This window comes from Chrysemys picta, chromosome 3, assembly GCF_011386835.1.
Source record: "Chrysemys picta bellii isolate R12L10 chromosome 3, ASM1138683v2, whole genome shotgun sequence".
Lineage (NCBI taxonomy): Eukaryota > Metazoa > Chordata > Testudines > Emydidae > Chrysemys > Chrysemys picta.
In genome coordinates, this window is record NC_088793.1 from 145,496,132 (window position 1) to 145,523,233 (window position 27,102).

The 27,102-nt window shown below is 38.9% G+C and overlaps 1 protein-coding gene across 1 annotated transcript in view; it reads left to right on the forward strand.

Moving 5' to 3' along the window:
- The window catches only part of BIRC6 (baculoviral IAP repeat containing 6), a 293,548-nt gene that overhangs the window by 7,216 nt on the left and 259,230 nt on the right, over positions 1-27,102 (forward strand). The window contains 8 exon segments of the mRNA XM_008174422.4: positions 10,426-10,607; positions 12,895-13,032; positions 15,169-15,362; positions 17,522-17,633; positions 19,138-19,220; positions 20,561-20,783; positions 20,869-21,029; positions 24,606-24,664. Of these exon segments, the coding sequence (XP_008172644.2) occupies positions 10,426-10,607; positions 12,895-13,032; positions 15,169-15,362; positions 17,522-17,633; positions 19,138-19,220; positions 20,561-20,783; positions 20,869-21,029; positions 24,606-24,664 (1,152 nt within the window).

Consider the following 27,102-nt stretch of genomic DNA (forward strand, 5'->3'; position numbering starts at 1 on the left):
CGTTAAAGAATAGAATAATTGCAATTTATTAAATATTTTTGGATATTCTACATTTTCAAATATATTGATTTCAAAGTGTACAGTGCTTACTTTATATTATTTTTATTGCAAATATTTGCACTGTAAAAATGAGAAACAAAAGAAATAGTATTTTTCAATTCACCTCATACAATACCATAATGCAGGGGTTGGCAACCTACGGCATGCGTGCCAAAGTTGGCACGTGAGCCGATTTTTTTCCTGGCATGCGGCGTGGGCTGAGCCGCTCAGCCCCACCGCCACTCTGGAGTTCCCGCTGCCAGCTGCCGGCTCCTGCGGGACCCACCGTGGGTCCAACTCAGCCCCTGCTGCTGGCCTGGAGGGGGGAAGGAACCCCGGGCTGGCAGCGGGCTGAGACCCCGGCTGGCAGGAGCCGCCGGTGAAAACCCCAGAGCTGCGGCGGGCTGAACCGCTCAGCCCGCCCTGCTCTGGAGTTCCCGCTGCCGGCTCCTGCCAGCCGGGGTACCCGTGGGTCCAATTCAGCACCCGCTGCTGGCCTGTGGGGGAAGGAACCCCAGGCAGGCAGCGGGCTGAGACCTCAGCTGGCAGGAGCTGGGGGCAGAAACACCAGAGTGGCGGCAGGCCGAGCCAGTCGCTGCTCTGGGGTTCTGGCTGCTGGCCCCTCGCCAGCAGGGGTCTCTACCACGCAGCTCCACTCACCTTGCTTCTGGTTGGAGGCTCTCTTGCAGACAGGGTCCAGGCCTCCAGCCCTGCTCAGGCCTACCAGCCACCTACTCCACTCACCTCAGCTGCCAATCTTGGTTTCCAGCCCTTGCTCATCCTGCTTTCGGGCCTGGAGTCCCAGCAGGCCACCCTTTACATATAACAGTAGTTTGGTTATATATTATAGACTTATAGAGAGACCTTCTAAAAAGCGTTAAAATGTATTACCGGCACGCGAAGCCTTAAATTAGAGTGTATAAATGAAGATTTGGCATACCACTGCTGAAAGGTTGCCGACCCCTGCCATAATGCAATCCCTTTATTGTGAAAGTGCAACTTACAAATATAGATTTTTGTTGTTTTGTTATGTAACCAAGGTGGATTTGATTTAAATTGATTCAAATTTATTTAAATCACTTGTCAGGAAGACTTGATTTAATCATGGATTTCTACATAAAAGTGCATTTTTGTTGGTTGTTATAACGCTAATACATATTCTTCACAACACGGAGATAAATGTAGGTTTCATTTTTAGAAGGTACACACTATACATTTTTAAAGTGATTTATTTTGAAAACTTTTTTGATTAGTTTTACAGCTATATCAGAGAATGAATGATTGTTTGGTTATTTCATTTACCAAAGGTAATTGAAGCAGATAGTTCACCTCCCAATGACTTCATAAATATCTCCAATTCAACAGGTTAATCATTAATATTTGAAAGATTTTCTTGCCATGCTGTATTAGGAGGAGTACATCACCAGATAGACATTTAAATTTAGTTATTTAACTAAAACAACGTTACGTATTATGGATTTTTTTCTTCAACAGCAAACGTATAATATTTTAATAAAACAAGCACATGAATTTTTGAACTTAAACATTCAAGTTTTTTAAAATCAGGTTTGTTTTTGTTAAAATTGGTTAACTAAAATAGTTAAATGAAATATTAAAACAAATTAAATTGACTATGTCAGCCAGGTCAACATGAGAAATTTAAAATATTGGCTCCTACAGCTAACTCAGTTGTCTTCACCTTCATTTTCCTGTGTGTTCATAATCTGGAAAAGAAAAACAAGCTTTCCTGCTTTTTCAGGTCCCAAACGATTTCTCAATTTGGAATGAATTAGTCCAAAGGAAGAAAATACTCTTTCTACACCAGTAGGAGAAGCTACTGCTGTTAAGTGAGATTATCACTTCAGCGGTTTCTGAATCCAAGTGCTTAAGTGACTTTTCCACCAGTTCACTGGTGTGACTTTCTTTCAAACATAGATTTCCAAATTGGGTCTCTCTTACGGCCTGCTGCCATTATAGGTTTTCCCTTCTAGTGAGAGAATGGTATGGTAGATCTCAAATCAATGAAAGGCTATACTAAAGAAGACCGGAAGACTTCTGGAATATGCTGCTCAAACAGTTTCACTTTTGTTTCTATTGCCTGTCCCTCCCTTCTCACATTTATCTCCAGATTTCTTCTCCTTGTCCAGATCTATTCCGCCCCCAACAGTCTTCTATTCATTGAACTTTTTGAAACTTTGCACTTTTAGAGAGAGGTAAGGGATTGACTGTGTGTACACAAATTTGCAAAGGGACAATGGATTTGAGGTCTGTTATTTCTTACCTCTATTTATTTATTTATTTATTTATTTATTTATTTATTTAAAAACCTTTTTGCTGTTAACAACCATGTTATCTCTGGAGACACAAATCCAGTTTGAGAACTGCAAAACTAAGCATCTCTGATGGTATCTTCTAGACTGAGTACTTAGTCCCATGTTATAAAAAAAATCCAATTTAAATAAAAAAAATCAGATATAAAAAAAAATTGATTTTTATCCACCCTATATGTAACTTCACTCAAAAACAAAACAGTGTAGAACTTTAGAGCTTACAAGTCCACCTTATTCCTACTTCTTGTTCAGCCAATCTCTAAGACAAACAAGTTTGTTTACATTTATGGGAGATAATGCTGCTGACTTCTCACTTTCAGGGGACATTATAAATAAGAACAGGCGTTCGCATGGCATTTTTGTAGCCAGCATTGAAAGGTATTTACGTGTCAGATATGCTAAACATTCGTATGCCCGCCCCCATGCTTCAGCCACCGTTCCAGAGGACATACTTCCATGCTGATGATGCTTGTTAAAAAAAAAATAATGCGTTAATTTAATTTGTGACTGAACTCCTGAATAGTATGTCTCCTGTTCTGTTTTACCCGCATTCTGCCATATATTTCATGTTATAGCAGTCTCGGATGATAGCCCAGCACATGTTGATTGTTTTAAGAAGACTTTCACTGCAGATCTGACAGAATGCAAAGAAGGTACCAATCTGAGATTTCTAAAGATAGCTACAGCACTTGACCCAAGGCTGAAGAGTCTAAAGTGCCTTCCAAAATCTGAGAGGGATGAGGTGTGAAGCATGCTTTCAGAAATCTTAAAAGAACAGTCCGATGTGGAAACTACAGAACCCGAACCACCAAAAAAGAAAATCAACTTTGTGCTGGTGGCATCCTACTCAGATGATGAAAGTGAACATGCATCGGTCTGCACTGCTTTGGATCGTTGTTGAGCAGAACCCCCTCGTTAGCATGGACGCATGTCCTCTGGAATGGTGGTTGAAGCATAAAGGGACATGAATCTTTAACGCATCTGGCACATAAATATCTTGCGATGCCGGCTACAACTGTGCCATGTGAACACCTGTTCTCGCTTTCACATAACATTGTAAATAAGAAGTCAGCAGCATTATCTCCTGCAAATGTAAAAAAAAACTTTTGTCTGAGACTGACTGAACAAGAAGTGGGACTTGAGTGGACTTGTAGGCTCGAAAGTTTTACATTGTTTTGTTTTTTAATGCATTTTTTTTGTACATAATTCTTATTGGGATATGTAAGGGTTAAGTAGAGACCTGGGAAACAGCTGGTGTGCTGGTATAGTATTGGGAAGTAAAGTCACAGGCAGGCACCGTTTCTTCGCTTAATAGATAAGTGTCATCCCTCACCCTCCCCTTCAGCTTGTTGGGAATAAAGTGTTGCAGCTGCATTAAAAATGTAGTTGTCTAAAGGATATCTTTGTGTAAAGAACTGTTCTCCCCCTCCCTTCCTTTCCCAGCTACATAAATGAGAACTGCTCATGGCCCCCTCGCCCCTTCTCTTGAGAACTGCTGATTAAGGGAATTTGTAGCAACAAACACTGCAAAGAAATGTATTTTCAAGGTAAAAATGTGCGTATAATATGCGTAATGCTGTAATCAGTCAATAGGGGTGGGTTTTCTAACAGTGGGTATTTCTGTTACTTAAGGGTTTTGGGGGTAAAGATGCTCCTGACGTACGCAAGCATTCCGTTCTGGAATGCCTTGCATAACTCGAATTTTGCGTAAGTGGGGAACGTATCTCCGACCATTACGTCCCCCCAAAAACCCCTCCTATTTCTAGCTTACGGAACTTTTTCCGTAAGCTCGGATTTGCGCACGTCGGGTTTACATAACTCGGGGAGCGTATGTATTGTAACAGATGTAGGAGTGTGCATGCTAACCTAAACAAAAAGAGTGTGCTGTAACTAATTCAGTGCTTACTGGACAATTGGGTCCAGGGGAACAAGTACACCTCTACCCAGATTTAACGCAACCCGATATAACACGAATTTGGATATAACGCGGTAAAGCAGTTCTCTGGGAGGGCGGGGGCGGGGCTGCGTGCTCCGGCGGATCAAAGCAAGTTCAATATAATGCGGTTTCACCTATAATGCAGTAAGATGTTTTTTTGGCTCCTGAGGACAGTGTTCTGTCGGGGTAGAGGTGTATCACAATAAAGGATTCCATCTACTCAATCCATCTCTGGGTCAACCTGCTCCTTACAACTCTACATTTGTAAGTTCAACTTTCATGATAAAGAAATTATATTGCAGTACTTGTATGAGGTGAACTGAAAAATACTATTTCCTTTGTTTCTTTATAGCACAAATATTTGTAATCAAAAATAAATATTAAGTGAGCACTGTTAACTTTGTATTCTGTGTTGTAATTGAAATCAATATATTTAAATATTTTTGGATGTTTTCTCTATTTTCAAATAGTTTTCTATTATTTAACAGTGTGAGTAATCACGATGAATTTTTTTAATTGCGTGACAGCCCTAATAGATGTTCATTATTCTAACTAGCAGGGGAGATGGCAGCCTCCATTTTAGCAGGAGGAGGGAGTGTGTGTAAGGGATCCTTTGCAGAAGGTCTTCAGCTCTTTATTGTGAAACATAATGTACAGATTTGGGGATAGACAAAGAGTTTTGCAGGTTCTTACAAATATCGCAGCATTTGTAAAAGGCTGGACATAGCTTCACATGAGGGCAGAATTGTCCACTGCTTCCTCTACTCTGCCAGCACTTGTTCCATTAGTGGTATCTGCAAAGCCCATTGCCTGGTCAGTCTCCCTAATAACTGCCAGGACTTTTCATTCCCTCACGTGCATGGGACACCACTGCCAGTCAGGCTGGAAGTGCTCAGCATGGCATACGCAGCAGCTGTCTGAATGTGATTGGGTGGGATCCGAAATGGTGACCAAATGAGTGGCCCCGAATGGGGATGTGGTTCCATCAGTGGCTCTCGGTTTGGGCAGCCCAGCTGTATGATCTCTGACACTTGCTATCTTAATCACCTACACCATACTATGACCTGCAAACCTACACCACAACAGCACTCCCTCTCTGGGCTTCCTGACCCCAGATTGGTTGTCCTCGTTGAGGGGAACACTCAGTTTCATGGTTTGGTATTGAAATGTCAGCTAGCTCCCCATAGAGGTACAGAAAAGTCTCCTTTCCTCATCCTGAAGTTCTGGACCTGGTTCTGCTTATTCTAGATCCCTAGCACAACTTAGTTCCTGCGGTCTTTGGTTGCTCTGTTCCCTAAAATGGGGGGCAATCTCCCAATAATAATGTTTCTTAAATTTGAAGGTCCCCACTCATACTTGGCAGGGGGAAGGAATGTTTGTTTCCATGCTCCAGCTTCTTGGCAACTGTAAGAGGAAGGCTCTCTGCATTGGAACCCTTCCTCTTTTCATAGGTCTGGGGCTTTCTCCCCTGTGAATAACTACAGCGAAATGCACAACTTTATGAACACTAGTCAGTGGAATGGCTGAAACTTGTGGGCTCCCAGCATAATGCAACTACCATAGGTTAAAGGGTATTTTGAAGCAAGCAACTATGCTTTGCCTGTTTTCACCATGCCTTCCTGTTCTGAAAGGGAGTTGTGCCAGTGATTTGAAAAGATTTCTAGCATTTTGTAACGTTACTTTGCAGTTCCAAATTAAAGGCTTAATAACGTTTATATTTGCAGTTATGGGCATTGTTTTGGTACTTACCATGCACTAGATTAGTGATCCCCAAACTGTGGGGTGTGCCCCTCAAGGGGGGGGTGTGGTGCAGTGTTTGTGGGGGCATGTGGTGGGGTCCAAGCCAGCCCTCATGGGGGGTGGGAAGAGGAGAGAGTGCCAGACTGCCCCCAAGCCCAGCTACCGTCCCAGCCAGAACTCTGCTCTGTCCCCAGGCCAGCTGTGCCTCTAAGCCCAGCTTCTCCCAGTCTCCATTTCTGACCCCAGCTTTGCCTTCAGCCCAAGCTCCTCTGCTGAGTCAGTTGTGCAGTAGTGGAGTGGTGGGCGTGGACAGATTCTGTTACTGGTAAGGAGGGGCACTATGGGAAAAGTTTGGGCACCACTGCACTAGATCTTGGCAAAGAGCATTCACTATTAAGATTAATGTGTTTCCTTGGTGTGGATAGAAGTATTAAACTTTTTTTGTAATTTTTGAAAACAGCACAGTTTTTGGGGTACTCTCTCTCAAGGCCTTTTTTTGTTAAAATAACTTCAAGTTTTTGCCATAGGCTCCACCCTGGATCCTGACTTGACCTATCAATTTTCAAGCTGGTCTGACTCATCTTGGGATGTTGAACAGCGTCCAAAATTCAGCTAGAAACAGAACTGCAATTTCAGAGAGGTTCTCACTTCTCTATAATGACAACAAGAGTACTAAATAACATTTTTTTTAAAGTGGAATGATTATAAACCCTATAAACTGTTCTGTAAGTGAGAGGGTTTGTAAGAAACTTCCCCTGTGAACACGTTATTCCTTAATTACTCACTTTGGGGTTTTTGGACCTTCCTCAGATGCACTGGTACTGGCCATTGTGGGTGACAGAATACTCTATTAGATGGATCACTGTTTTGATCCAGTATGGAAATTCTTGTACTTACACTCCAATTTTACAACAATTAAAACAGCATATTTTAGTCAGGAAGGAAGGTGAATATGGCAGAGATCTGCTTACTGAACAACAAAAATAAAAATACTGAAATCACTTTTTACTGTCTAACCTGGACGTTGATTGAGGTAGGAGTCCTAGGGGGCTTGGGGGAATGAGTTGATCTCTAAGTAAAGAATTCATCATAATGTTTACACAAGGGGACAGAATTGCACGATGAATCTACATGCTATTTGCTCTTTGATGCTTGCCACAGGCAAAAAGTTTGCTCTTTATCATCATCTTAAGTCAGATGGTGACCATAAGCACGGACCATCTCCTTTACAGAGGAGGAAGAGATTCAACCATAGACAACAAAATCTGCCCCTCAGTTTGGACACTGCTCGTCTTTTTAGTATGCTTCATTTCTCATACAGAAGGTGCTTAGTGTTTTCCATCCTTTGGCTGCTGGAGTGGGTTTTGCTTTCCCCTCTGCTGCATACATGTCACAATACTTTTTCCTGTCATCCCCAATTTACTGTTGATTTGGGAATGGATCTGTGACTGGATTCAATTTTTCTAGTTTCTTGGGAGTACAAGTATTGTTGGTTTGGACTATCACTCTGCCAGCAGAACACCGGTTTGCCTAATGACTGTAGAATGAAGGCTTGACTCTTGTTTTGCCCACTCTTGTAAGCCAGGGATATGTAGAAAAAAATGAGCCAAGTCAATGCCAAGAGTATAAAGAAACTATTCCATGAACTTCTAGTGACTGGGGGTGGAATGCAGGGTGGTAATTAGAATGACTGTTCGTAGTGTTCAATGTTTCATGATTTGCCAAGGTTAGAAATATTTTGGAGGATCCAGTTCAAATGATTCCAGGATAATTAACTTTTCCAAATCCTGGTTCTGGACCTGTGATTTGTAAGAACTTAAATTCTTAAGTTTAGACTGTCCTGCTATCACATGGGCATGTGTAAACCACAGTCCACTTTAGAACTTGGAGCTGAACCTTTGAACTAGTGGAAGTTATTAGTCAGCTCTTGAGAGTTGGGTTTGCAACTTCATCAGTCTTTGATTGCGGTATCTGCTTCTGTAGGTGTAGGTAGACTATGGGATATCCTTTACCAGTTAACTCAAATTCTAGGAACTGAAAGTAGGCTAGTTTTCCTGTTGTAAACATTGAACAAAGTCCAGGTGGCAATTGTAAATATCCTTGTAGAGAGTTTTGATGATCATCCTTTGACAGCAAAAGTTTTTCTGCAAAAGCAAACTGAAGGAATCAAAATATAAAGGATACTTAGTCTCTCGATAGTCTGCACTGGAGACTTTACTAGATTTTTAGTTTAATAAAATAGGCTCTAGTATTATATAGTACATGTTAGTCTGTGGGGGTGACCACTATATTTGCAGTTTATGGCATAATTTTGAAGATGTCAAATACGTCTCAATTTTGAACATAATGGTTTTCAATGAGTCCTTGAGACAATTGTAAGTTTAAATAAGTGTAATTTACATTTTAATACTTTTGCTACTGTCTGTAGAAATGATTTTTTTCTGTAGAATGGTTTATTTTCCTTGGCTGCAGTTGTATTTGTCCATAGATATTTCTCGCTGAGGAACTCCAGCATGTTGGTAAAAGTATAGTTTTCAAATGCTTGATTTTCCATTTAAAGTGTCCTCTCCTTTTTAGGTCAGCTAGAAATAAGACTTTACAACTCTGATATGATTCAGTGGTTCCTGAGGTGGGGCACATGGCTCTCTCAGCAAGGATCTGCAAAGACAGTACACTGACAGACAAACTTATTTAAGGGAACCAGGGGAGTATAGGGGTCCTTGATACCAAAATTCTAGTTGATGAGGGCACCTGGCACAACTATTTCAGACTTTATGTATGACTTTAGAACTGTAAGTTTTATGTAGATCACTTTGCGTTGAGGGAGAAACCATAGGTGTTAAGGTGAAGCCGTAGTCAGATTATAAATAGAAGAGTAGTTTTCAGGTTAGTAATGGATTAGCTTGTTTATTATTTGAAGGAGGAAGTTTTGAACTTGTGATGGATGGCAGTTACTGAAAACTATAGAGGGATTGTGAAATATTTAAAATTCATCTGAAGTGTAATGGGGTGGAGGCAATATACATTACCTTGCATAATGTAAAATAATGCATATTGGTAAAAATAATTGAAACTACTCAGAAGTTGATGGGATCTGAACTATCAAGTTCCGCTGAGGTTGATTGGCTTCTAGTTGTTCTGTTACACATGAAAAGAGAGCACTGTAGAGATGTCAGTTTTAATATCTTGCACACTTTTGGTATTGAAATGTCTTTAAATGTTTTACAGTTTTAGAAGTGATATGTTTAAGTCGTCATTTGAAATTTTTCCTCTCCTGGAAGAAAACATTAGGATGACTATACATGAGTACAGATTATGGTATCTCTTGTCTAACTGGGACTAATTAGATTTGCTTTAGTTCCTTGCCTTTCCTTCTAGATGGAAAGGAAGGGGTCAGGAAGGGACCCCCCGCCCCCAAACTGTGTATTTTGTCTCCTTCCTCTAAAGCATCAGGGATGGCCAAAGCTGGAGATGGGACATTGAGGGCTGCGTCTCTGAGGTGGTATGGCGCATTCTCTCTCATGTGCTTAGCTGTCTGGTTCTTGCTCAAAATCTAACTGATCATCACATGTGGGGTCAGGAAGGAAATTTCCCCCAAGTTAGGTTGGCAGTGACTGGGTTTTTTTCCACCTTTCTCTGCAGCATGGAGTGTAGGTCACTTGTCAGGATTATCTGGGTGTATCTCAATTAATTCCCTGCCACTGCAGGGGCCTCAGGTATTGGTGCACCTATTCTGTGCCTGTGGAACATCATAATGTAGTCTCCTGTGTGCTGTAATATTTTGGTTGTTTGGTTTGGTGTACAGGTGCTGGGTTTTGTTGGTGAAGTGTGATATATAGACTGACTGACTGACTAGTGATCTGGTGGTCCCCTCTAGCCATGGAGAGGCTTCACCCATCTCCAGAGTACTGATCAGCTATTGAGTTTTTAGCTTGATCTATCTCTTCACTGTACAGCTTAATTCCTACCATTAACTTGACCTGCACTCAAGAAGTAGTACTCATCATCTTAAAGGAATGAATGCAAACTGTTCGTTTGCCACATATGTGCATAAACTAAACTAAGACTTTTAGTGAAAGTAGGACTTGATTGACTGCTTTCACTATAGCTCTTAAAATGGTTATAGATAATTGTTTGGCAAGAATACATGAACAGTGTCACCACATTAATCTTAAAGTGACTTTTGCCAGAGGGCTTAATAGCCTTCAAGATAACTGATCATATAGCTATTAAAAAACTAGTCCTAGACTGTCCCTTCAACGTTAACTTACTGATTCTTTAGCTAATTTTTATCTCATGTCCCAAAACACATGTTTACTGGATTGTGATAAATAGTTCTACTTCTTTTAATAGCATTTTCTTCTGTATTTTCCCATGCAGCTAAACCAGGTGGACGGGTGAAATGTCAATATATTTCTGCTGTGGATAAAGTTATCTTTGTGGATGATTATGCAGTCGGATGTAGGAAAGACCTCAATGGCATCTTGCTGCTAGACACAGCTCTGCAAACACCTGTTTCAAAGCAAGATGATGTGGTTCAACTTGAATTGCCAGTTACAGAGGTAAGTTCTACATTGTTAGTATATAATGACTCTATACTAGAGATAATGAAACTGTACTGAGTTGTTAATTTAATATTAAAGGATTGCATGCCTAATGGGATAATATTTTAATGTAAATCACCATAAAGCAGTAATTGCCCTCCACCAAAACTTGATGGGGGATAGTCCAACCTAAAATCTGGGAACAAAAAGGGCACATAGACAGTCTTGCTCCTGCTATCCAGCTGAGGCATTTCAGAAGAGAAACCTGTCCAGCAATCACTAGAGATAGGGATCCATTTCCTGCTCTGTTGTTGTCAACCAAGCAGCAGCTCCTGCTACCCATTCCAGAAACCAAGGCCCAGACTATGGAGCCCTTAGATCATGTGCTTTCTAGGCTTTCAAGAACAAGGAAAGAGGGATGAATGGCTAACATGTTGCCTCCGCTAATCAACTAATCCCCTACCTTAGAGGTGATTGAAAACACCACCTGGTCATTGAATACCACTTGAAGGAAGCTTGCCCATCTAGCTCGCGATGGAAGGATGATTCCTGGGGTCTTGTCTAGACTCGGAGTTAAGGTGTGATGTTAGCACGTTGGCTAACATATTTTAAGAGTCCATTAAAATATGTTAGCTAACGTGCTAGCATATTTTAATGTTATGTTAGCATGTTAGACATAGTAGACAGTGCAGTGTACTTCTAACATATGCTAAGCTGGTTGAGGAAAGCTAGACTCTAGCAAAATGTTAGCACATGTTAGATAACGTGTTAACGTTGGACCGCAATTCTTACTCAGGAAAAGGCCCATGTTGATAGTTAGCTCTGAAAAGAGCTTTCCAAGTCCTCAGGCTTACTGCTACCATTGCCAATGATATGCAGCTTATGCCTTCTGGGTGACTACAAAAGCTTGGTGGGTATCAAGGCCACATACGAGGACTCTAACTAGCCCAACACACTTCCTTTCCTGGGTTCTGCTCTCATTTGCTATGTCACTTATGATGTGATACAAACAGTATTCAGTTCCGTGGCTGTGTCAGTTTCAGCAAGAAGATCCCTGTACCTAAAACAGTGGGTAGTGGACACTTTTCCAAGGTCTGGACTCTTCTCTTTAAAGACTGTTTGGGAAGGAATTGGAGATCAGCAGGAACAGCTTCAGGGAGTCTAGGGCCTTATTGCCAAGAAAAAAGCAGGAAATGCTATTTTAAGGCAAGAACAGTCTGGTATAGTTACCTTTCATTACTAGAGGTGGTAACACCATCCCCAGAGAGCCCCAGGAAATTTTAAAACAGGTGTTCCGAAGAGAGCATGGGATCAGGTGGAAAAGTCCCTTCATCCATGCCTGGCCCCGTATTCCCCTGTTGTCCCAAGCTTTCACCAGTCTCGCACTCTACATTTATTAACTTTTGGTATGATGCGTTTACAAATCAGGTTCTGTATCTTGTACCCATCTCTAATAGACTGCATGTGATTCATTGGCATGTGACAACATAGTGAGGCTTTCTGCTCTTTCCTTTCTCCCAAATATTCTTTCTCTAAACTCATCACACGATATACTGATAAGTTTTCATCTTCTGAAGAGACTTGGGAAGTGTGAGGAGCCATGAGGATTTTAGTTTGCTCTTCCTCTGAGGAGCAGCCTTCGCTTGGGAGACTCTTATTGGTTTGCTTCCGTTGTCTGCTGCTCTTTGGGGAGTGAAAACAACATACATAGTAATGGTTGGTAGGCAGCAACCGAGTAGTCACCCCAGGTGGGTGGCACGGTGGGTGCCATTGGGAACTAGTGCTCCTTTTAAATGATCAGTTTCAGCTACCTACCAGCCTGCAAGCTACCCTGTTTCCCCGAAAATAAGACATCCTCCGAAAATAAGGCCTACTTACAGTTTTGCCTCTCGTTGTAATATAAGGCATCCCCCCGATAATAAGACCTCCCCGATAATAAGGCATCCACCGATAATAAGGCATTTTTCATTTCTGAAAAATAAGACATCCGCCGAAAATAAGACCTAGCGCATCTTTGGGAGCAAAAATTAATATAAGACACTGTCTTATTTTCGGGGAAACAGGGTAGCACATGGCATTGGGAAGTATTTTTGTTTTTCCCAATTCCAAACTATGAAAGATCTGACAAAACAGCTTCCTCAGAAGATGGGCTGTTAGCATACTGTAGGAACTGTGCAATGTGCTTCGCAAATAAAATACATTTCTTGTCTCTGATACCTTGATCTAGCTACTGAATCCATCAAGTCTTACATTTTCCAGGATAGTAGCTTCCAGACCTTAATTTTGTTTCTTTCCACATTTTTAGGCTCAGCAACTGTTATGTGCTTGCATAGAGAAGGTAGATGTCTCCAGCACAGAGGGATATGACTTGTTCATCACACAACTGAAAGATGGCTTAAAAAATACCTCACATGAGACAGCAGCAAACCATAAAGTTGCAAAGGTGAAGAAAGTGTCTCCAAAATTCTCTAACACTTCCTTTAAAAAAAAAAATTGACACTTCATTTCCATTGTATGTTTTAAGGGCGTTTGTAGGTCACTTTTGAATAGCTATACATTAATTCTTATGGGGAAATTGGATTCGCTTAACATCATTTCGCTTAAAGTAGCATTTTTCAGGAACATAACTACAACGTTAAGTGAGGAGTTACTGTAAGTCTATTCTAATCTAATATTACAGTTGGTCTGAGCAGCTTCACTAGTCTTCCTAGAATGGCTTTCCTTTCCTAACAAGTATAAAATTCATTCTTTCTGTTCCTCTGAGACATGAGTTTGAATTGTAAACTTCCTTGTCTACAGTGTAACAGGATTTGGTCTAAAAGAAAAAAGCCTTCCAATTCCTTAGCAACAACAACAAAATGTAATTGAAAGCAGTTAACCAATTTTAAAATCTTTGCCCAACTCTTCACATCAATATAAAATAAATATTTATGTAGTATCCATAGGTTAGGATCTTTAGAAGCAGTAAGAAAGACCCCAAAGTTTACAGTCAAAATACAGAACATACAGATGCAACGCTTCTTTTCAACTTTTAAAATGTAATTTAAATGCTTTTGCCCAAGTTGTTTCGACAAGGGGCTGGTCTGCAGTGTTTCAGTCTTAATCCAGGGGATTTGTGGCCATTAACATGCTGTTCTCAGGGATTGACTGGTGGGGCTATTGCTTCAGTATGAAATGTTCTATTGCAGTGATACTCAGACCTCAGTGGTTGAGGAGCCAAATTAGCAATCAACATTACCCAAAAGAGCCACAGTAATAGCTGGCTATAGTACTATATATTCATATTAAAACAGTATGACAGGGTAAATATTTAGAGTGTGTGTATAAAATCCATCCTCTCAGAAAATAAGTTAATACTTCAGTGCAAGTTGATAAGTTTATTGTTTAATAACATAGTAAAAAGACCCTGATTGGTTAATTTGCACTTGATTGCAAGTATGTGGAGCACACAGCAACTAGGTAAAGTAGCACAAGAGTACATTTAAAAGTGAAGTGTCCACAGGAACCGTTGGATTCTCCTAAAATTGATGCATTTTGAGTAATCTTTGAATTTATGGAAACTCAGTGTACCTGTTAGTTACCTTTGCTGAAATTCTATATTCTGTATCCTACCAGAAACCATATTGTTTTGCAATTACTTTAGCAGTAGGCATACCAATTTACACTTAAGTGGACACATGTTTAGTCCTCTAACAAACTTCCTGATTTCTCTACAAAATCTAATACTGTATTGAAAGCTGAAGATTTGAATAAAGGATGATCTGCCTCTTTAAATGTTTTATAAACTTTTTCTTTAAAAGTTAAATATCAGATCTCTATTTCTATACTATTTTCTGAGTAGGCATCAAACTTGACCTCCAAAGACTTGCAAACAAATGGTGGTTTAAAAATCCCCGCTAAAACTCTACAGAGCAACTGTATGAATTCAGGACTTTTATTTGTAAAATACATTTCTTCAGACATTAAAGACACTTCTGACTGAGAACTAAATTGGGATATAAAAAAGCATATTAAGTTTTAAGGTCTCATGTTTTTCCTGCTTTTATAACTCAAATAACTCAACTATTTTTTTATTATAATTCACCAAAAAAAAAAACTTATTTGAGGCATTTTTAGAGCTCACATTGCTGAGTTTGGCTGCCATGTGCAGTATTGAGTGGTATAAGCAAATTAATAAAAGCAGCAAAGAGTCCTGTGGCACCTTATAGACTAACAGATGTATTGGAGCATGAGTATTCAGCCACAAAAGCTCATGCTCCAATATGTCTGTTAGTCTATAAGGTGCCACAGGACTCTTTGCTGCTTTTACAGATCCAGACTAACACGGCTACCCCTCTGATACAAACTAATAAATGCACTCATTTTTCATGAGCTGCAGTTTTAAAAAATTAAACAAATATTTTTGGGTTTTTGTGTTGTATTAGCATTCTGATGCTAGCATCAATGACACACTTATTAAACACAAGACTAGGCATTAGTATTTCTTGATTCTTGTTTGATTTCCAGGTGAAATATTTGTATTGTAATTTCTTGTAATAACTTTCCGAATATCAAATTGGACATTTTTTTCTTAATTCAGTGGGCAACAGTTACGTTCCATCTTCCTCATCATGTATTGAAGTCTGTCGCCAGTGCCATTGTAAATGAACTTAAGAAGATAAATCAAAATATTGCTGCCTTACCTGTAGCCTCCTCTGTGATGGATAGGTTATCTTACCTCTTACCCAGTGCGCGACCAGAACTTGGCGTGGGACCTGGTCGATCTGTGGACAGGTATATTAAAAAATATTAATGGTGAATTTTACCTTTTGTCTGGATCAAAGTAGATTCTGATTTCTTCAATTAGGAGAAATTGGATTTATCCACCTGCGAGAAAAGAAACTGGGGACTGCAGAAACTGGTTAATGTGTAAAGGTTTAGTGTAAATGATTTTTTACAAATTTTGGCATTATTAAATAAAACTACTGCTTCTCCAAAGATACTATCTCTGTGGATTTATCTCTCCTGGGTGTTACTTCCTTAGTGGAATACTGGTTGAATTCCCCTAGCTCTTAAATTTGTGTGCCATCCCCTGCAGAGTATAAATGCTTCCTTTCAAGCATTCCCAGCACTTCCTTTTCAGCAGCAAATGGAGAAGACTTTACTTGCCTGGCTATCGCTTGAGCTTTTCCTGATTCCAGCAATGCCACATTAGGGTTAAGATAATAACTGATACCTGCTTGCCAGTTAGGTTGCTATAGTTGTATTTTTTTAGGCTGTTGCTTAATAACTTTTGGCATGTTTCTGTATTGATATTTATTTGGAGTGAAGTGTCAAAACCACTTCCTTCAGCATCTATATTTTTCCTTAATCTTCTCTGCAAGGTTGAACTTCTCCAGGTCCTGCTTGTATTGTTGGATTTCCCAAGTTCACAGCTTGAGTTGATATGACTACAAATTGATGTAGTGGCTGTCAGAGTGTTATGAGAGTTGTTTGTTTGTTGTGGTAGACATCATAGCACATACATTCGCTCATATACCTAGTATAGATCACCAAACTTAATTCTTATGCACAACAATACTGCAACACTGTTTTTATACTACAGTTTCACAAATAAAGAGCTATTTATAGTGTCGTCTTCACTTGGCAGCAGAAAACTCCTTGGACTGATTTTGGAGATGAGACTAAAACCATCTTGAATTCCCAGTTTCATAATTTCTTGTTTCAAGCATGTTAAGCAAAAGGGTACATCTACATTTATAGTAACGACACTGCACACCCATTTAGCATGGGTATAAATAGCAGTGTAGACAGCGAGGCACTGCTTAGGTGAGTAGAGTAGATTGCCCTACATGCCTGAACCCCCAGGATCTATACCTTACACAGGTTCACTACATGCCCAGGCAGTGCCTCCCACATCTACATTGCTATTGTTAGCAGTATAGTATCCCACCGCCAGTGCCTTTCTCTGCTGCAGTGTAAGGCTCTGGCAGCAGAATAGACTCTGTCAGGGGAGAGGCAGTGGGGAGCTGAAACTTTGTTCAGGAGTGCTATGTTTTCTCATCTGAAACTCTAAAGAATGAGAGGTGATGAGGTGGGGGCAGTCCTCCAACAGCACCAGCTCCCATCATAGTACAATTCTTTTCACCTGCAAAAGTCTGGGGTATGATGCACTATGGAATGATATTGGGTACTTAGTGAGTGGTGCCAAAAATTTAGGACCACTGTATTATACAGTACTCAATCCTCTAAGACCCATGTGTGGAACATACTGAAAAGATAAACAGTGGTGGAAACTAGAAAAGATACAGGCTTCATTACTTTAGCATGAATAAAGGTTTATGTAATCTCAGCTGCATAATTGAGAATTTTTAGTTTTGTTTTAGTATTTGTAGCATACAATGTATTTATGATGTAGCATATTTTCTTACATGGACTTGGCATAACTTCAGTTAAGTTTGAGCTAAAATAATGACCTTTTGGATACTGCAAAGTATGTATCTCCATCCCTGGCATCCTGGGCTGGTTTTGGTAGCAAAGATGATTCAGTGGGATTTTGAGATAGTTGTATACCTCATTTTTAGGGGTTAGCTAGGTTTTGAATATCAGACAGGGAGAATAATTTTGGTAGTGTTTAATGCTTATTCTTTTCCATCTGGCTGAAGAGTGCATAGTGGATTACAGTACATTCAAACTTTATTCCTGCATTTGAAATTGATCACGTATGTATTGCCTCATATTTAATTTGTTTGAAGAAATATTCTGAAACCAAGTGTTGATAAATCATCCTTTCCCATAGTTTTCCTGATAGTTGTAAAAATGGCTAATTTAGTTTGATTTTAATTTTATCTGTTTACTGATGGCATTTGCTTTCTTAGATGTTTGTACAGCCTGCAGTCATTTAGAACAATATTAAATGACACTTTGGATAACATAAAATGTCTCTTTTATAGGTCCTTGATGTATAGTGAGGCTAACAGACGAGAGACATTCACCTCATGGCCTCATGTAGGGTATAGGTGGGCGCAGCCGGATCCCATGGCTCAAGCTGGGTTCTATCATCAGGTAAAAAGATGATGCGTTTTGGATATAAATACATTATTGCCATATTTTACAATAAAAGAGATGCAGGGAAAAGTATGAATGCTCGTCAAAGATAAACTTCTCAATGGGTTCCTATGCTTGGATCGGTTCGTAGCACACCATCAGGTAGAAACTCTTAGCTCAAGAATTTTGAAGTAATTGAGCACTTTCTAGCTAGGAGGTGTCTCGTGCTTTCAGTGCATGGAGGCTGTCCCCAGAATTATTCCAAGGTCCAGTTCTTTTTTCACTATGGACAGTGGAAGATAATGATCTGAGTTCCCATATATGTAGCACTCTTTTAAATTTATATTTCTGGCAAAAAATAATTACTCAAATTCTGTTAATCATGTATATTACATTAATTTCTTTTCACATCACTAGATTACTGAACAATTTTTGTGTAACTGAAGACTTTCTCCTTTATGAAGAGAGCTTACATAAGGCAGAAAAAGCAAAAAGTGTGTGATCTGAATTCCTTGTTCACTAAATTACATTGATTTAGTGGGACTAACATTTTAAATTTTCCTTAATGTGGTGTAGATTCAAAACACATCTAGGTCTAGTTGATTAATTGGTTAAATATAATCGCTTTTTTTTATGTTGTTTCCCCATGCTTTTCATTAACTCCCTTAAGTTTCTAGCACTTTCTTACAGATAGCCTTCACTATGTAAATCCATATGTGGTACAGTAGATCTTTTAGTTTATTGTAAGGCTAGCTTACATCCACTGAAATCAGCATTATTTGCCAACTTCTAAGCCTTTTAAATGCACTTAAAAGGGAAGTCTTTTTTTGCAAGGCAGCCTAAAAAAACCTCTTTACTGTTAGACCGTACATGCTTGCTAGCAATTTTCAACCAAGTGTCCCTAAGAACAAATGCAGTATCATGAGAAATATCATGGAGTTGCATTTAAATGTTTCCTAGATATACTGTACTTTAATGACTTGGGGAACAAAGGGAAAAATGCTAAGTAAGGAGATTAAGTTCTTGTATGAGACACAAAATGGAATAGAATATTTGCAGTCTAACAGATTAAGCAGATAGTTTAACATTCCCCAGTCTTTTAGGTTTTATTTAAAAAAATTGCAGATATGTTAACACAATCTCAGCATTATTTATCAGCTGTCTTATATCCTATAGCTTTGTGACTTTTTTCAACAAAAATTACTTAAAGTAATTACTCTTCTTTCTTGTTTGAGACCTAGTATCATCTCTGAGATTCCTTTATCTCCAATGGCTTGGGCAGAGAAGTTTTGCAGTGCTCAGTCTCTTTTACCTAGTAGCATAGTGTTGTACTTTTTCAATTTAAAATACTGCCTCTTGCTATCTAAATTTTTGTGCGGGATATGGATGTAATGGTTAAATCTTCCTGTCAGAAGTAAAGTTTACAGTATATACAAAAAATCAAATAACTGGTTAAATTGTTTCTTTTCAAACTGATATGTTGACATTGATGCAAAACTACTTCCCTCTCATCTTTTTATAGCCTGCTTCTTCAGGAGATGACAGAGCCATGTGTTTTACCTGCAGTGTGTGTTTGGTGTGCTGGGAGCCTACAGATGAACCTTGGTGAGTCTAAGTGTGGAATGTGAGACTTATATTTTCATATCATACAGAAAGCAAAATATTAGATAAAAAAAATTAAGTGGAGCACTGTGGTAGACATACCTTCCCTGAGTTTTTCTTATGCATTTGTATTTAGAAAGTTGTGAAGCAATGGATTTCCAAAAAATACCAGTTTTAAATGCAAACTGTCCTGCCCTTTTAAGTAACACTTTATTGCACTACCTATAATACAGGAAAAGAATGAAACTGCTTGGTGAAAGCTCTTGGTTTTTCTCTTTCATTTGGAATACCTTTAAAATTTAAGGGTCTTTCTTCTGACACTCTAGGTTTACCTAAAATTTCTTCACCTGTAAATACTTATTTCAGGATTCTGTGTCAGGTGTGACAGTTGATGGTTACTGATATAAAGTGTGATAAGGCAAACGGGTTTGAATATTTGGATCTTACCGCCTTTAAATAAAGGGATCACTAGTTTTCAAATGACTTGTTAAATGTATGCATGAGTGCATTTCTTTACCTGTTTCTAGGTGCCTGATCTAACTTTGTCTTAAATACGTATCTTAAATTGTCACATTCCCTAAATTACATTCTGGCTAGCTTGATTTTTTTTTTTTTTTTTTTTTAATTTTAGCCCTTTACTTCTTCTTTGCCCCCTTTACTACACTTGATGATTTTCTCTTCTTTGGTACTATCCGTCAGGTATTAGTAAAGAATTATGATTCTTTTCAGTGTCTCCACCTACTGCACAAATTTAATTCAGAAATCTTTCACACTTGTCTTACTAGCTTTTTTTATTTTTATTGGTTTAAGACTCTACATTTCTCAGTGTCCCTTTCTGTAGAGAGAAATGTAGAACTGAACACAGTACTTAACTTACTAAAGCTACATAAAGATGAAATCTGGTATTACAAGCAATGATACTGTATGTATGAGTTAAATTTTCTCTCTTGTTATAGCATCTTACCGCTTGCTCTTTTGACATTAGTATCCAGTCAGAGCCCAGCAGTTGTCATGATAACTTCATGGTTATTTCTCTTAATGGTGTATGCAAATCCCCCTGCAGTTTGATACACGGAATTCCTTTAAGCGTTTCATACAATATGGTTATTGAGAAATAACCACAAACTAAGGATCAATAACCGTATTCTTATGCTCCGGTTAAAACAATTTCATTCTTATATGATTCAACTCTATTACAGGTTGAGATATTACTTGTACATTATGTATATAGTGTCTTCACAAACATGGAAATTGATCTTAATAGTTAGTAGTTTGTATTCTAATGCAAACTTGCTGCTATGAGAAGCCAATGTTTTGATATTTTATTTTTTTAATGCACAAAGGTCTGAACATGAAAGACATTCCCCAAACTGCCCATTTGTCAAAGGTGAGCACACACAGAATGTACCCCTCTCAGTCACACTCGCAACAAGTCCAGCACAGTTTCCCTGTACAGATGGCACTGACAGGATAGCCTGCTTTGGATCGGGAAGCTGCCCTCACTTTCTAGCTGCAGCAACAAAACGAGGAAAGATCTGCATATGGGATGTTTCCAAACTTATGAAGGTACATCTTATTTAAGAATTCAGTAGGTAATAATTGTTTTGTCAGATTTAAATCAATGTACACCTCTACATTTTTATTTGTTTAGGTTCACTTAAAGTTTGAGATCAATGCATATGATCCAGCAATTGTTCAACAGCTTGTGTTGTCAGGAGAACAGAGCTCAGGGGTTGACTCAAGGAGACCAACATTAGCATGGCTAGAAGATTCCTCTAGCTGCTCAGATATACCAAAATTGGAAGGAGACAGGTATGCTAACCTTCCAAATTTAAAAATATCTTTTTAAAATTTTCTGTCTTGGATAATGGATTAGAAATGCCATTAAACTTATTCACACTTAGTTAGAAAGCGGAAGTAATTGATTCATCATTTGCTTATTCATGGAGATGGGAGTGGAATGTGGAGTGGTGATGCTTATGTACTACCATGTGATGTAAAAATGTCACTGAAGTCCCGTCTGGTGAATGATTGTTTTTCTGTCAAAGCTTATATTTTACCCCAGTTATATTTTAAAATACTTTCCTCACCTGTCTTAATGTGTGCAGTTTTTACCTTGCAGGTAGAAGAGATACATTATCAGAGTTTGCTTGAAATATTGTTATGCACGAAGCTAGAAATAATGTGGGGGAACTTAAGTTTCAAGAATAGATCTTCATTTTAATCATATGGGATAGTAGTTAAATGCAAGTATTCTAAAGCTTTTGGAAAGTGTAGTTTCTAATCATTATGCTTTGAAATCAAGTAAAATTATTTAAGAGCTGCCAGACCTTGTTTTTTCCATGTCTTATTAATCTGCTGTATGTACAGCGCTTTTAAAGAACAAATTACTATGGAAGTACTAAGAACTGTAATTCTTTCCTTACTACTTATCTTGGTTATTAAATGTGTGTTTATAGAATCATATATGTTTGCAAGGCCTGTCCTGAGGCATTTCAATTTGTTAGCTATGACTTGATGCAGATTGAAGAGATGATATCAAGCAAAGGAAAGGATGGCAGTTGCCAAAAAAAAAACCTTTGCATATATTCACAACAAATACAGCTCTGTATTCTGTGAGATCTTATCACTATATCCAAGCATCATAAAATAATGTAGACTTTCTTTCTCTCGTGCCCATAAAACAATCATTGATGGAAAGCTCCTGGGGAAGCGAGTGGTGAAGGGTGATGTGATGAAATTTTCTGTCACCTTTCTAAACATTTTCACTGAACTTCAGGAGATCCAGAAAGCAATAGCCAGTCTGCATGGAAGCAGAAATTTATTTTTCTTTTTAACTGAAATTCATCTTCAAGTATACATCCCTATTGGTGTTCCACGTAGGATGTGTGTGTGCTTATGCACTCTTGACAGCCGATTATAAACAGTGTCTCTGCCTGCCCAATGCAGCACTGTGTGCTCCCACGTGTGGGTAGTAACGAGGCACAGACCTGCCACTGCTTAAGTTCCTTCTCTACTACCTGAGGCTTGACATGGAGCACCTGCAGTGTCCACTGCTTCCTATCTATTTTCCCACCTTTCTTACTTTTTAGCTTTATTTACTCTATTTAGTTTGTGTGTTTTGTGTGTTTTAAGTTCATTTTGTGCATGGAGGGAGCCCCCCACTGAATTTAACTCCTCAACTTTTGTGGTCTATGGCTTTCCCCATTCTGCCTAAGTCCTTGGGTTCAAACCCTGCCAGACTTGCCACAGGTCTCTTCTCTGTAGCAATGGGCACTCCAGCTGTCTCCGGTGCCTTGAAGAAACGTAGAAGTGCAGGGCTGGAAGGGACCTCAAGAGGTCATCTAATCCATGCCCTATGCTAAGTCAGGGCCAAGAATACCAAGACCATCTTTGACAGATGTTTATCTAACCTATTCTTAACCTCCAATGATGGAGAACCTCCTTTGGAAGCCTATTCTAGTGCTTAATTATCCGTATAGTTACAAGGTTTTCCCTCTTATCTAACCGAAATCTCCCTTGCTGCAGATTATGCCCATCACTACTTGACCTATATTAAGTGGATATGGAGAACAATTTAACAGCCCTTTAACGTATTGAATGACTGTTATTAGGTCTCTTCCCCCCTCCCCCCCTTCAGGCTTTTTTACCCTCAATACTAAACATGACCAGTTTTTAACCTTTTCTCGGAGGTCAGATTTCCTAAACCTTTTATCATTTTTGTTTCTGTCTTTTGGACTCTCTCTCCCATTTATCCACCACTTTCCTGAAGTGTTGGGCTCAGAATTAGTTCCCATCTGAAGTCTCACCAGTACTGAATAGAGCAGGACCGTTACCTCCTATGTCTTAAATACAACACTCCCGTTAATATACTCCAAAATGATAGTAGCTTTTTTGGCAACTGCAGTACATTGAATATAAGTCACTCATATGTGATCCATTATAACACCCAGTTTCTTTTCTTCAGTGCTTCTGCCTCTCCAGTTACTCCCCATTTTGTAGTTGTGCATTTGATTTTTCCTTCCTAAGTATAATACTTTTCACTTGTCTTTATTGAATTTCATTTTGTTAATTTCAAACCAGTTCTCCAGTTTGTCAGGATTGTCATTTTGTATTCTAATCCTGTCTTCCAAAGTGCTAACAACCCCTTCCAGTTTGGTGTCATCTGCAAATTTTATAAGCACTCTCCGCTCCTTTATCCGAATCGTAAATGAAAATACAGAGTATGTACCAGTCCCCTGCAGGGCCCCACTAGATATGTTCCCCCCAGTTTAACAGCAAACTATTGATAACTACTCTTTTGAGTATGGTCTTTCAACCAGTTACACACTCACTTTATAGTAGTTTCATCTAGACATATTCCTCTAGTTTGCTTGTGAGAATGTCATGTTGGCACTGTCAAAAATCTTACTAATTTTAAGGTATCATGTCTACAGCTTTCCCACTATCCGCTAGGCTACTAACCCTGTCAAAGAAGGAAATTACCATATATACTCGATCATAAGCCAGTTTGTTTATAAGCTGACGCGCCCCTCCCCCCCCTCAGCCTTCCTCAAAGATGGATAAGGAAAAATGGCTAATTTTTATGACCCATTCATAAGCCGACCCTGTAATTCAGGGGTTGGCAAACTTTGGCTCCCGGCCCATCAGGATAAGCAGCTGGCAGGCCAAGACGCTTTGTTTACCTCGAGCATCCGCAGGCACTGCTTATTGTCCTCTAGATCCAAGATGCCTGCTTTCATGTCATTGTTCATCATCCCCCCCCCCCCAGAGTCTTCTGTGGTCTGTTATAGGTTCAGAGCATTACCAATACAGTGTCCTTCTCTTTGGGAATCTCGATGGCTCCAAGGGTCTTTATGAAGGTCCTGTCAGCAGTAGTGGCTCACCTGCGTCAGTAGGGCATTGCAGTCTTTCCATATTTGGACGACTGGCTCCTCAGAGGCCACTCCATCAGTACTGGGAAAGATCTCTAAGAGAATTCAGATAATAAAAGCATCCCAGTCTTGCCCTCTGGACATGGTACAGCATAATACTTCGTTAATGGGGAGGTAGTATGAACACTTCGCTACCTAAATGTTATTGAATGACTTCTGTTACTCTGAAGGGAGTGTAATCTGTTGGTTATTGCATAAGAATAGGAATTGGGAACCCTGAATTCTAATTCTAGCTGGGCCCATGACATTGGACAAGTTTGTCAGCCTGCTCATGTCCCAGTTTCTGTTTTTAAAATAGGCATAAAACCTATTGTATCTCATAACATTGTGAGAATTAAAGTTTGTACAATCTTTGATGTATAGAGGCTGAGTAAATGCAAAGTGTATAATCCATGATTGCAAGTGTTGCAGTTGTCATGTTTTAAAATCTCATTGAGCTGTGTTGTGCTTTTAGTGATGACCTGTTGGAGGATTCAGACAGTGAAGAGCATTCCAGATCAGAATCTGTGACCGGTGGGTATGATATTTTTGAACACTGTATGCAAAAATCTGTTAGGAATTTAAGGATTTGTGGATTAGGCAATGAAGTTAATTTGAACTCTACTTTCTTGCATGTATATATGAAACTATATAGTGTTGGATCACCTTTACAGCTATAATACATATACACACTTTAGTCTGTGACAAGCTAAAGCTTTGGGAAAATGGCAAAATACACTTCACTTACATAAAATTCCATGGCAAGGAGTTAAAATCACATTACAAATCTTTTGTTGTGGAAAGAACTAATAGTAAAAGTAATAGTGGCATACAAATGTGTTCGCATTTTAAATAGCAGAAAGCATTAGAACAGCATAATCAACTGGGGTTTATGACCGTGAAGTAATGTAAAGTTAAATGAAGTTACATCTAGGCATTTGAAAATAAGAAGAAGTTATCATTCAGCTAGTGAAATTGTCAGTTAAATGAAACTGGAAGGATGTTAAATTTCAAAACAGCATTCAAGTTCTTCTCAAAATGTGTTAATTCCCCCCCCCCCCCCCATTATCACTGGGGAAGGATGTGCAGTCCTGTATGAAAGTAGTGTCTGAAAAGTGTTAATGCAGTATCTGAACATATAACCAAAAAGGCACATAAAATTTTAAGCTAAAGTAAAAAAGGAAGCAAAATATTGATAGCTTGAATTTGGGTCTGGATTGTCCCATTTCTGGAACTGAGGAAATAGAGTTCTGTGGGAGACTTAAAATAAAAATGTGAAATGTCAACTTTAACAGTTGTACAGTAACTTTCAGTTGTGAAAATCTTTTTCCATAGTGACAAAATTACTAAGGACCCAAAAGCTATATTGAATTATAAACTTTCTTGGATTTGTTTCTTGCTGTTTCTCACCAGTAGGTATAAACCTTCATGTTCTTTTGCTTTACTGGAGTCTGTACGGGGTTTGTTGTTTTTACTCTTGTAATGCTTGTATGCATTATCAGTTTTCATTTAATTTTATTATAACTTTTACACATCACTGGTTAAACGAACAGTTGCTGGACAAGGACAACAAGAATTTGAAATAGACTACTGATGGTAGTTGACATCTCCTCCTCACCCCCCGTAGTATTGCTACAGTGAAGATTGAGATGTAAAAGTATACTTTTTTAAAAAATACTCTCTGTAGCGGTTTTTATTTGAAAAGAAGAAAATACAGTGAGCGAACAACTTTGATGTCTTTCAGATTTTGACTTCTTTATATCATGCCATTTTGCATGATGTTCCATAGACAAAGCAAGGAGGTAGAGAAGAGGGGACAAGAGTAAACTCACAGCTACACACGTTTTCAGTTGTGTTGGTAAATTGATAATAAGGTAGGACAGGAGTGAAGAGCAAACTTAAGTCTAAAGTCAGGAAATTCAGAAGTGAGATTCCCACAGCAACTTTGAATTTCCAAGAGTTTTTGGCTAGAACAGTGTTTGTGAAAGGTACCACATACACATCTCTGAAGGCTAAATTTCTCTGTCCTTAAAAAAACTTCAGTGTAAACCCAGCTTCATTCTAGAGGGACCACCTTTTAAGACTGAGAGGTGCACTAAATGTATAATTGTAATATCTGGGAATGGTATCCGCCTGAAACAGAGTAGTAGGGTGAGCAGCAAAAAGGATGCCATGATCAACTTACTGCAGCTGAATTTTTGTAGTTAAGGGTAATGCCAGTAGTTAAACTCAACTTTCCAAAAATGTGACTTGCATATTCCTTTTTGTTTATCTGACTTTGCTGTCTAATAAAATCTTTATTGAACAACACAAATTGATTACATGGCTATCAATAAAATAACTCTCAAACTGAGGCAAAGGCAAGTTTCAGTTTTTCTAACAAGTTTTGTACTGTTGAGAAGTAGAAATATTGCAAAAAATTCAGTTTTATATTAAATAAAAATTGTTAAAGCTTTAGAAGGGAAACACTTGAAAGTCAGGAAGTGACAGCCCCCTAAATCTTAATTCTATTCGCGTGTATAGATGTAGTCTGATAGTTAATTACATGATCACAACTGCTTTTTGCAAGACCTCTTCATTTTCTGTGCAAAGTGAATAAGGTCGGGATCCTCATTGAAATGTCAAAGGACAGGGTGGGGAGAGAGAATAGAACTGCCTCACTTGCTCTACATTCTCCAGTTTGCACTCTGAATGAGATAGGGTTCTTACAGGAAAACTGATCATGTAATTAACTATATCATAATGCGTAAGAACAAGGGAGTAGACTTGAGGTGTAGAAATCTGGATCTTCAAGTTTAAATGCTAGAAAAGAAGAATTATTTATTTATTTATTTTAGGTTTATTTTCCTTCAGCTGTGTTTCAGCTTCTTCCTGGTCTGGTATCAACCTATGACTTTTGTTTGCAATCATTCATGTTTACTAAATAATGCAAAGGTTCTGCAGCTTCTCCGAGTCACTTTTTTAAAATGTTG